The sequence below is a fragment of the Chiloscyllium punctatum genome, chromosome 12 (assembly GCF_047496795.1).
Source record: "Chiloscyllium punctatum isolate Juve2018m chromosome 12, sChiPun1.3, whole genome shotgun sequence".
NCBI lineage: Eukaryota > Metazoa > Chordata > Chondrichthyes > Orectolobiformes > Hemiscylliidae > Chiloscyllium > Chiloscyllium punctatum.
In genome coordinates this window covers 68,954,016-68,966,892 of record NC_092750.1, presented here as the reverse complement: position 1 = coordinate 68,966,892, position 12,877 = coordinate 68,954,016, and the positions used below count along the sequence as shown (strand labels likewise).

Here is a 12,877-nt window from a genome sequence, read left to right as displayed (position 1 = left end):
CGGTCATGAAATATGGTAATGATACATTAATATTTCACATATATCCTACTTAACAATTGAAACTGGATTCTCTATTAGACATAAACTTGTATCATGTTTCATTTTCCGTATATAATGTTCAGTTGACTGTTGTCTCCAATTCTGAATTGCATGTTTGGTTCTTTAACAAACTTTGATATTTTTAGAGGTTATGCTGTCTTGTATATTCTTCGTGTTGCTAATTTGAGAACCTGATTCCATACATTACTGAGGAATAAACTGGACCCTAATAATAACTAGGTAGTTATAATCTGGTTTTAATTTCCTCAGCAGTTTATTAAAAGAATGATAATCTCAGCTGACTCCTTTTCTTTGGGCAGAGATTAATCAATCCTTCACACCAATTTAAGAATTTTTGGAATCTTTTTCTTCCTGAGTTTGAAGGGTATCCTCTGAGAGAAATTTCTAACCTGGAATTGTCAGAAAATTTGGCCTGGAGTATACAATTCTCATTAAACCAGCGTTCATCCACTGGCTAATGGTAATAAAAAGTAAGAGAAATGCTGAGCTATGAGATTGCAGATTATGTTGGAGTAAAATTCTGTTGATATTGATGGCCCACAGTGTCTCATGGATGCCAAGTTTCTCAAGGAAGCCCTTTAAGATTCAGTTATTTGATCTGTTCTGAATCTATCTTATTTATAATAGTGCAACACAACACAATGAAAAACACCTTTGATGTGAAGATAGAACTTCATCTCCACAAAGGCTGCATGTAGGTTCTGCTGCAGACATATCAGAAATAAGGGCTTTAATGGTATGACATAGAGGAAAAGGTTGATGGGTATTTATCTTTTCAAAGTCGAGAGTGGGTTGCTAGAAAAGCAGAGCAGGTCAGACAGCATCCGAGAAGGAGAATCGACATTTCGGGCAAGAGTCCTTCATCAGGAATGGCTTCATCAGGATTTATCTTTTCAGCACTATGACTCCAGCCTGCATATCTGCATGTCAACCCAGATTACTGCTAAGTTGGTGCAGCCCAAAGCTAAGACTTATTGCTGTGTTCAGCATAGAAAAAGGCTATTTGGTACATCGTATCCACACCAACCAACAAAGATCTGACTGCACTAATCCCATTTTCCAGCTCTTGCCCCATAGCCCTGGAGACTATGGCAACGCATATGGTTATGTAAATACTACTTTAAGTGTTTTGAGAGTTTCTGACTCAACCACTCTTTCAGGCAGTGTGTTTTGCATACCATGGTCATACTGATCTTGAGTACTTTCTGGAGTTCTACCATTTATAACATAATCCCTTGTCTTGTTAGCCCTTCCCAAATGCATAACCTCACACTTTTATGGGATGAATTTCATTTGTTAGTGTTGTGACTACCTGACCAGTCCGTTAACATCCTCCTGCAATTTATAGCTGTCCTCCTTCCTATAAGCTAATTTACCAATTTTGTATCATCCACAAATGTCTGGATCATACCCAGTAAATTTGAGTCTTAATCAGTAATATATGCCACAAACAGCAAAGACCCAGCATTGAGTCCCATGGAACCCAAATGGTAACAGACTTCCAATAAGAGAAACATCCCTTTACCATCACCTATTCCTGTCTGTCTCCTCCAACATTTCACTTTTCCTTGGATTACATGGCATCTTACTTTCTTGGCCAGTTTGCCATGAGAGAACCTATTAAGAGCCTATCAATGAAGACCACATGAAATGCATTGCCCTCATTAAATTATCTGGTTACTTCCTCAAAGAAAATTGGATCATATCTGTCAAACATGACTTTTCCGCATTGAATCCATGCTAAGTTGCTGATTAATCCATGTGCCTCCAAATGCAGATCTATTTAGTCTCTCAAAAACTCCCTACCACCAAGGTTAGATTGAGTGGCTTATAATTTCCAGGTCTATCCTTTCCACTCTTCTTTAATAACAGGACAATGTTGGCAGACCTTCAGTACCCTCTCACTCTCCCCTAACCTGTGGCCAGGGAGAACCTAAACATTACTATTAAGGGCCCTTATTTCTCCTACAAAACCTCCCTCAACAAGCTGGGGTACAACTCATCCAGGCCTATGGATTTATCCACTTCTAAGGCTGCTAAACCTGCTGTCATCTTCTTTTTCTCTATGTTATTTCTACAAAATTCACAGTCCTCCACAGTGTGTCTACACCTGCAATCTTTTCCTTTGTGAAGACTGATGCAAAGTTTTCATCATGGACTATGGCCATATCTTCTGGGTCCACAATTACCTTTACGTTCCCTAATGGACTCAACTGTTTGTATATTTTTTTTTAAAACTTCGGGCTTTTCTTATCGCACCTGCCAATTTTTTCTTAGCCCTTTTTGTTTAGCCTTCCTATTTCCCTTTTTAAAATTTCATCTGCAGTTTTTATACTTCACTAGGGACTCAGCACTTGATATTTGCCATAAGCTCCTTAAATTTATTTTAATCCAGTCCTTTATGTCCTTTGACAGCCAGGATTCTCAGTCTTGGTTCCACTGTTTAACTTTACAAGTGCATATTTATTTTCTCTTGTTCCTCCTTGCTAGCCTCTCACTGATCTGACAGTTTTATCTGCAAGCAGCTGTTCCCAGTCTATTTGGACCAAATCATTGCTTATCTTCATAAGGTTAGCTTTTCCCCAGTTTGAACATTTATTCCTGGCCCATCCTTATCGGTTTCCATAACTATCATAAATCTAAATAAGTGTGGTCACTGCCTCTAAAATGCTTCCTTACTAACACACTTTCCTTCTGCCTGGCACACACAACCATCTTACTGTGCTTTCTATATACAGGCCAAAATTGGTCTTTTGGGTGTTAGAAAGCCAGAGCTGCTTGACGTCATCCTGAAAGGCTATCTTCAAACGATCTCTACTCACAGTCAGCAACCTTACACCAATCATGCTGCAGCGTGTAAGGTAGCACTAATTAAAGTAGAACAAAGCAATTCTTAGTAACATGAAAGATAGGCATTAAGGGAATGTTCAGGCTAATCAGTTGACTATAGAATAGTACATGATTTATTTTGTAAAGTATTTTAGAGTGTCTGTCTTAGAGTCGCTTTTATTTAAATAATATTATTATTCTTCAATAATAATTAATCTAGAATTAGAAACTGGAAACAAAAGAAATATCACCTCTCCCATCTGAATGCTTAGCACCTGGAATCAAATGCAAACCCAAATAGGATGAAAGTTTTTTTCCCTATTTAAATTTGGAGAATCCAAAGTGGACTGAATTAGGGTTGTCTCAAAGCAGTTCATCATGGATATAAGCTGCTAAAATGAAAAACATACGCAGATTTATCTCGGAATCCAGGAGTGCTAAAGGCCCATTTCTTCATTCTTATAAAGCTTTCTTCATCCAGAAACCTAAGCCTATCAACTGGCATGCAGTCAATATAAAGATTGTACAGTAGCAGTGCTTCTGTCTTCTGCCGTAGGAAGTGAGCTTGCGCCACTCGTTTTGAAAAAATAACAGGATCCTCTGCGATGAACATCAAACGAACCCTTGGTATCCAAAACTGATTGGGCAACTCCAATCTCTCACCTGTACAGAAATCAATCACAGCTATCAATATTTAAGGCATTTTCATAAGGCTCTACATAATCCCCACAAATTGTAGACAGTACACTATATTTCCCAGACCACGTTAGCTGTGAGTCTGTATGTGGCAATCTTCTTTACCTGTTAAATGAAAATATAATATTTACCAGTCCTAATCCAGAGGTTTGACCACAAAAGGCTGACTACAATACTGAAGAAGTGCTGTACAGTCATAGATGCTATCTTTCAGATGAAATGTGAGTGCAAAATTTGACCATCTGCCTAAGAATGCACAATCTCTTGCGGCGCTGATTCTGGGTTTCTTCTTCTGGTAATATAATCAATGCTTCTCCTTGACCCTACCTCCATGTACCATAATTGTATTTACAATTATTTCCTTGCTTGCAGTCAACTACACAACAAAGCTAACCGAATAACTCCAATAGCATCACCCTATTACCCCATTTTATTGCCCCACATATTCCAAGAGAGTCATAACCCCTTTACTAGCAAACCAAACCAGTTGTTGTGTAAATCTACATACCTGATCACACTTGTGCATCAACAGCTGAGTGGATCTCTCAGGCTTGCACCCTTTTATGGACTCATTCAATTGAATGACTTCACTTTTTATAGGTCCTTGCTGTTCACAAATTGGCTACATTCTCCTACCTCAAAGTGACAACCCTTCAAAAGTTTTTATTTGACTGTAAGGCTCTTTGAATTGTTGTGAAAGGTGTTATATAAATGCTTTCTTTCACTAAGGGATATGGAATCAAGACAAGTAAAAGGTGTTGCAACACAGATCAGCCACGATCTAACTGAATAACGGAACAGACTGAAAGGTCGAATTGTTTACTCACGTTCCTTTATCCCTAACACGTCCTAGACAGCATGGCTTTGGGCATGGGAAATCATGTCTCACCAATTTGACTGAGTGATTTGAAGAAGTGACAACGCAGTTTGATGAAGGCAAAGCAGTATAAGTTATCTATATGGTCTTCAGCTAACATTCGACATGGTTCTGCATGGTAGTCTGGTTAGTAAGATTGGATCATATGGAATCCAAAGGGATCCACTCAATTGGATACAAATTGGCTTGAAGGTAGGAGACAACGCATGATGTGGAGGCCTGTGACAAACGGTGTGCCATAAGGATTTGGTGCTGGGTCCACTGCTTTTTATCAATTGTATAAAGGATTTGCAGGTGAATATAGGAGTTATGGATAGTAAGTTTGCAAATGACACCACAATGGGTGGTGTGGTGGACAGTGAAGAAGATTATCTCAGAGTAAATGGGACCTTGATCAGATGGGCCAACGGGCCGAGGAGTGGCAGATAGAGTTTAATTTTGATAAATGTATGATGTTGCATTTTGGTAAGGCAAACTAGTGTATAACTTAATGGTAGGGTCCTGGAGTGTGTTGCCAAACAAAGAGACCTAGGGGTGCGGTTGCTTAGTATCTTGAAAATGTAATTGCAGGTGGACAGGGTGGTGAATGAGGCATTTGGCACTATTGCCTTCATTGGTCAAAACATTGAGTATAGGAGTTGGGATGTCTTGTTGCAGATGTATAGGACATTGGTGAGGCCACTTTTAAGTACCATGGACAATTCTGATCGCCCTTCTATAGGAAGGATGCTGTTAAACATGAGAAGGTTTGAGAGAAGAAGAGATTTGCAAGACTGTTGCTGAGATTGGAGGATTTGAGTTATAGGGAGAGGCTGAATAAGCTGGGGCTTTATTCCCTGCAGCATCAAGACTGAGGGGTGACCTTATTGAGGTTTATAAAATCATGAAGGGCGTGGATAGGGAACAGCCAAGATATTTTTCCTAAGATGAGGGAGTCCAATCCGAGAGGGCATAGGTTTAAGGTGACAGGGGAAAAATTTAAAAAGGATCTGAGGGGCAATTTTTTTACGCCAAGGGTGGTGCATGTATTCCAGCTTTCAGAGGAAGTGGTGGAGGTGTATACAATTACAATATTTAAAAGGCATCTGGATGGGTATATGAATAGGAATGATGTAGAGGGATATGGGCCAAATGCTGGCAAATGGACTTGGTCAGATTGGATTGACTGGTCAGCATGAACGAGTTGGACAGAAGGATCTGTTTCTATACTATATGACTCTATGTCATGGAATGTTTCACATAGCCTGGTGTAGGATGAAATGTGTTCTTTCCTCCCAATGCCTGCATCATCTCTGTGTTAGTGAAATGTGAGAAATTTGAACTTACAAAGTGGTTTGTTAGCTGCTTGAAAATTGATAAAAGATCACTATTGCAGCCAGATGATAATTCTTTGTTACCTGTCATTAAATTAGAATAAATTACAACTTTTTAAACCTCTAATTGCAATAAAATAGTACATCGTACAACATTTGCTGTGAAAGGAACTATCAGTTGCCATGCTTTCCTTGCAGATGAGCATTCAGAAGGAGGTGATCATACAAGAAAGAGTACAGAGCAGATTTAAAGGATTTGGGCACCAGTTGGTTAAACATGAAATCAGATCCAAATTTCTTGTTACACTAGTTACTTATTTACCCAGTACAGGATAGACATTTCTTGTTATTTAAATTATAGATGTTATTTTGAGAAAATTTTGAGTTTTTCAGACAGGCAGATTCAGATGTAGTTATCAGCTTTTAGCTGGAATAGATGAGATTCCCTACAGTGTGAAAACATTATGCATGATAAATGTGTATGTCAAGACATCATAGATTGTATATCCAGAAAGCACGTACCTGTTTCAGTAATGCCACCATTTATAACTGTTTGATTCTTTTCATCTCGAATTAAACCATAACTATTTGCTTTTTGCACCAGATAGAGCTTCTTTTCCTTGTCATAGTCCAAAACTCCAACAGAATACCACCTGTAGCCAAGTGAGTCACTTTTGGGATCATCTGAAGTGTTAAAAAAATTTATTAAAAAGTAGTACCTGGCATATCACAGCTAGTGGTTAGCTAAAGAGGGCTTGAACAGTTTGTTCTTGTCTGCATTTGTAGTTTATTTTACATCTCAGACCCTAAAAATTAATTATTTGGCCATTCTCCAATTATCTCACAAGACTAATGGCAGATCATTGTTGCCTGTTAGCAACATGAATTACTGGGTGAATCTTTGATGTGTTGGATCAGCTACTGAGACAATCCAATTCCAGAAAAAGATACTTCATGAACAGAGGACCTTTACTTAAATAACTGAATTATCCATTGAATATTTGAATTACCTATTTTTTAGGCTGGAAGCCAGTGGAGAAATCCAATCCAATGTGGTCGACAGCACATTTCTGATATGGAAATGAGCACTTGTGCACATTGGTAGTAGGAATGGAAAATCAGAATCTTTTAAATAACTTGAAACTTTTAAATGTTAATGTCCAGAGAGACTTAAGTGTGCCGGTTCAAGCAGCACAGAATGTTAACATGAAAACAGGAAGCACTGAACAATGCAAAAAGCATATTGACCTTTATTGCAAATTACAAGATTAAAGATCACAAATTACAAGAATACAGGGATTTGATGAGAGTTTTATTTTTATTCATTCATAGGGTGTCACTGCATAGGCCAGCATTTATAATCCATCCAGACCTGTAAAGAGTCAACAAAATTGTAGTAAATCTGGAGTCACATTTAGGCCAGACCAGGTAAGGATTGTAGTTTCTAGTTTTGTGAATCAAGTGGGATTTTCCAACACTTGGCAGTAGTTATATGATTTTAACTAAATTCAAATTCTACCATCTGCCATGGTGGTGCTCAAACCCAGGTCCCAAGAACATTATCTTGGTCTCTAGACAAATAGCCTCATGATGCTACCATTAGACCATCTTTTCCCCTTACTGAATTGTGCACAGTTTTTGTGTCTAAATTTACATAAGGATATGCTTGCTATCGAGCTGATGGAACATAGGTTTAATAGCTTATGTCCTGAGATGAAAGGATTGTCTTATGATGAGAAACTGAATAAGAAAAATGCAAAATGTTGACATTTACCTTGGCTGAGGAGTCTAGAACACAAGCATCCACTTAGCCTGACATAATTGATTATTTAGGACCGAGACAAGGACACTTGTTCACTTAGAAGGTCATGAATCTCAGATTTATACACCACAAGGTTGTGGATGCTCCATCGTTAAATCTGAGACAGGTTTATGATTTCTTGGGGAATCAAGGGACAAAGGAATAGGGTAGGAAAATGGAGTTGAGGCAGAAGATTAATCATGGTCATATTGAATGGCGAAGTAGGCTGAAGGTGTCATACAGTCCATTGTAATCCTATTCCTGTGTTCTTATATCCTTGTCGGAGATATAGTATAATTCTAGTGAATTTGTGCTAAGGTAAAAAGGATTAAATTCTGAGAACAGGTTGCAAATATTAGAATTGTATATTATTTGAATACAGATGTTTAGGTCTAAAAGTCTAGTATGCCACCCCTAGATATGACTTCTGGTACTAAAGTCTTTTCTCCCAATCCCCATCGACTTCAATTTTATTGAGTTCCTTTAATTCATACTACACATTTCAAGTTCAGCTCAAGTCCCAGTTGGACTAAGACATTAACCAGGTTTTGTGTCATGTGACCACATTCTCTGGAACATGGGTTGCACACAATCTGACATACAGACCAGTCCTTAAATTTACTAAAGTCTGAATGAGCCTATTGAATCTGCAGACCTGAGATAAGCGCCACAGAATGAAAGTCGATACAATATTGAGAGGTGCTGGGGGAGCAGAGTCCTTGTGTATATTTAAGGTTGAGACAGATTCTTGATTGGTAGGGGAATCAAAGGTTATGGGGAAAGGGCAAGAAAGTAGGCATGAAGGATGTCAGATCAGCCAGGCTTCCAATTCACTAACATCTGATTTACATTATTACACAGAATCACAACAGATACAGTTTGTGACATTCAAAATGAATTTTGGGGGGATCCAAGATGGCGGCGACCCAGCAAGTCTGAGTCTACAGTGCTCCTCCCAAGACTTGGGCAAAGTGGGTCTCCCACCCCCACCACACTCACCAAATCATTTAAAATAGCTTTTACTTAATGTAATTAGTTGTTTAGTATTGAATTTAAACAATTTAATCTCCAGTAAAAATGACCAAAGGGAAGGGAGCCCACAGCTCTCAGCAAGCAGGAACTGCTCCCCCACCCTCTCCAGCTGCAGCAGAGGCGTCCGCAGCTGCCCCAGGGGAATTACCTACGGTGGCGAGCCTTGTGGAAAACATCTTCAAACTGGATGCAAAGATCGATGCTTTTATTGAAGAATCCCGAAGTCGATGGGACTCACTCTCGGCCGCGCTGCAAAAGCACGACCAAGACATTAAGGAAATCGAGCGCCGAGTCAGATGAGCGGAGCTAAAGGCTGCGACCTCCGAAACTACAGCACAATTGGCCGTGGATCGGGTCCGGATTCACGAACAGCGAGTCCAGACTTTAGAGAACCACAATGAAAACCTCAATTCTTGATTGGTAGGGGAATCAAAGGTTATGGGGAAAGGGCAAGAAAGTAGGCATAAAGGATGTCAGACCAGCCAGGCTTCCAATTCACTAACATCTGATTTAGATGAGCCTTCCCGAACGGGAAGAGGAAGGCCAGCTTACAAAGTTCCTTGAACAGTGGCTTCCACAGCTTTTAAATCTGGAGGCTGGATCAGGTCAGGTAAAGGTAGAATGGGCCTACTGGGTTGCAATACGCGGGCCCGGCTCGAACCAGTGCCCCCGCCTGGTCCTGTTCCGGCTGCAGAGCTATAAGGAGAGGCAGATGCTCTTAGAAGCCTCTAGAAATCTTGGAAAAGATCCCCAAACCATGATCTATAAAGGATCCAAGATCATGTTATTCCAGGACTTTTCCCCAGCTCTGGTCCGAAAGAGGAAGGCATTCGATGAGGCGAAGGAGTGTTTAAGGGACTTAAATATTCAGTACTCCTTGCGCTACCCAGCGACACTACGCTTTAACCATGAAGGATCCGTGTATAACTTCGATCGTTGGAAAAGGCCAAGAAATTTTTGGACTCTCTTAGATGAATTGTAAGGGATAATTGCCTTCCCCCACTCCGGTTTACATACCCCCTCCCTTTTTTTTATATTTTCAACCCTTTTTTTTACCTTATTGTTTAATATTATCTTGGGGGGTGGGAGAGGGATTTATTTATTTGTTCTCTACTTAACGATTTTCTCCCCCCCTTGTGTGTATATAGGCCAGGGGGTCTAGTTAATGTTGGTGGGGGGAGGTGGTTATCTTATTCTATTTTACCTTTGTCTCTAGGAGAGGGGTTGCTTTCCCTTGTTATTTTGTATTATTATATTTATTTATTACTTGTTGAGGTTGTAATTTTATTGTTATATATTTTTATACATAGTATTAACATTACCAAATATATCCAGGTGTTGGGGGGGGGGGTGGGGGTGTGGGGGTAGGGTGCTCACTGTTAACTGTAGCTCTGTAGTATATTTGAATTTTCCTCATCCTATTGAGGAGCGCCTGGGTCAAGGGTGGGGCACTGGTTGGGAGAGGATACGATGGACCTATGGAAAGGAAGTGATACCCCCTGGGAACAAGGGGGAAAATCTCCATTTAAATACGTTTTATTTTTTTTTATTTAGAAATAGTTTTTTATTATACTGTTGCAAGTGTATTAGAGAGCCTTTATTTTTGTGAATTTTATATGCTCTATGCTCGGGATGTTCTGCATAGGGTTTCCCCTCCCGAGGGGTCTCGGATTTGCCCGGATGATTATGGTTGATCAGTCGGTTAAGTGGTGCACCTGGAATGTCAAGGGGGGTAATTCGCCAGTCAAAAGGAAGAAAATATTATCAAACCTCAAGAAAGAAAGCATTGATATAGCTCTCCTACAGGAGACACACCTGTCGGATAAAGAACACTTGAAATTACGACAGGGTGGATTTGATCAGGCCTTTTTTTTCTTCTTTTAGCTCAAAAAGCAGGGGAGTTATTATTCTTATTCGGAAGAATTTCCCTTTCAAAATTCTAAATCAGACAAAAGACGAATCTGGACGATATATTTTGATTAAAGCCCTTATAAATGGAGAGGAATATGGGATTTTAAATTTGTATTGCCCCTCCGGCACATCCTTTTAAATTTATAATAGAAGCCTTCTCAAAATTGATGGCTCTCGATGCCCATCATACAATTATAGGGGAAGACTTTAATTGTATTATGGATCCGGAAATACATAGGATTCCCAAGAGTACTGCAGGAGTATCTCCCAGATCTAGACAATTGATGGATTTGAACAAAGAATTAGGACTAGTAGATGTCTGCGTGGGTTTCCTCCGGGTGCTCCGGTTTCCTCCCACAGTCCAAAAAGATGTGCAGGTCAGGTGAATTGGCCATGCTAAATTGCCCGTAGTGTTAGGTAAAGGGTAAATGTAGGGGAATGGGTGGGTTGCGCTTCGGCGGGGCGGTGTGGACTTGTTGGGCCGAAGGGCCTGTTTCCACACTGTAAGTAATCTAATCTAATCTAATCTAATCTAATCTAATCTAATCTAATGTATGGGGATGCCTTCACCCACAGGGCAGAAATTTTTCTTTTTACTCCAATCCACCTAAATGTCATACCAGAATTGATATTTTTTTTGCCCCCTCGATTTTTTAAAGTTCCATATCATCCTGTAAAATAGGCAGTATAGCAATTTCCGATCACGCTGCTGTATATATGGAAATCAATGCAAGGGACAATGAGACATCCCTGTGGCATTGGCGTATAGACCCCTTCCTGATGAAAGATAGTAAATTTGTAAGGTACTTCTCTCAAGAATTTAAAACTTTTTTAGAAATTAATTTAGGTACGGCTAGCAACTCATCAATGATGTGGGAGACCATCAAAGCTTATGCGCGAGGTTTGATTATCTCATACTCAGCGACCCAGAAAAAATTAAAGGGAGAACAACAGCATCTGCTCGAAGCTCACTTAAAAGCGGCTGAAACAGCATACGCTGACAGACCTTCTATTATCAAATTGCAAAGGATTACGGCCCTGAGGACAGCTCTAAACACCACACTTACCCAAACGGCCAAGAGGGAAATATTATTTGCAAAACAAAGGTTATATGAATTTGGTGATAAACCGGGTTGATACTTAGCATTTCTTGCAAAAGAAAAAGAAGGCCCCTCAAATATCATGTCTATCAAGGAAAGTACGGGTATTTTGACTCATGATCATAAAAGGATTAACGCAATCTTTAGAAAATTTTATTCTGATTTATATTAATTGCAGGATTGTGAAGACAGGACTAGGAGGATGCAATCATTTTTTAAAAAATTGACCTTTCCGGACCTAACTCCGGAACGGGTAATGGTCTTGAATGTTCCCCTAACAATCCAAGAAATACTTGACACAATCAGGCAACTTCAGAGCGGTAAGGTAGCTTTCAAGCTGAATTCTATAAAGAATTTACAGGAATATTGGCTGGTCCACTTATGGAGATGTATAACTACTCATACAGTCAGGGCTATCTCCCACCTTCATTGAAAGAGGCAAATATCTCTCTTATCCTTAAAAAAAGGAAAGGACCCATAAGATTGCACGTCATACAGATCAATATTCTTGCTAAATGTAGATTTTAAAATCCTCTCTAAAACTTTAGCATTGAGGCTAGAAAGGGTATTGCCACATGTCATAAAGGAGGATCAGACGGGGTTTATTAAGGGCTGTAGATCATCCAATAATGTTAGAAGGGTTTTGAATATGATTCAAGCCTGCCGTCAGGGAAATACCAGGAGTAATAGTCTCATTAGACGCGGAAAAGGCATTCGATAGGGTTGAATGGTCATATTTGTTTTACACATTGGAAAGGTTTGGCGTTGGAAAGGAGTTTACCAAATGGGTCTCAACATTGTATAGTGATCCCAAAGCAGTTGTGGTTACCAATGGATTAGGTTCGGATAGCTTCAGTGTGGATAGGGGCTGCCGTTAGGGATGTCGTCTCTCGCCATTGTTATTTACGCTAATAATTGAGCCACTAGCAGAAGCTATACAGGCTGACCCGAATAAAACAGCCCCGAGAATTGGTATAGGTAAACATAAAATTACCCTTTATGCAGATGATGTTCCACTATTCCTCAGTAATCCTCTGATGAACGTGCCTCGCTTAATCCAAGTTATTAATACACTTAGTGCATTCTCAGGCTATAAAATTAATTTCTCAAAATCGGAGGCTATGCCAATGAGTGGCCTTGCTATGATACCCCACTTAGTGGACAGATCCCACTTTCCCTTTCGGTGGTCCCTGGAGGGTTTCTTATATTTAAGCATTTTTATTACCCCAGTATTTGGTCAGTTATACAAGGCTAACTT

At 39.7% G+C, this 12,877-nt stretch overlaps 1 protein-coding gene across 1 annotated transcript in view; it reads right to left on the bottom strand.

The window, feature by feature from the left end:
• The window catches only part of dnah1 (dynein, axonemal, heavy chain 1), a 425,483-nt gene that overhangs the window by 362,310 nt on the left and 50,296 nt on the right, over positions 1-12,877 (bottom strand). The window contains exons 8-9 of the mRNA XM_072582714.1: positions 6,298-6,459; positions 3,300-3,552 (exon numbers count right to left, since the gene is read on the bottom strand). Coding sequence (XP_072438815.1) covers positions 3,300-3,552; positions 6,298-6,459 — 415 coding nt within the window. The remainder of the gene's footprint in view (positions 1-3,299; positions 3,553-6,297; positions 6,460-12,877) is intronic.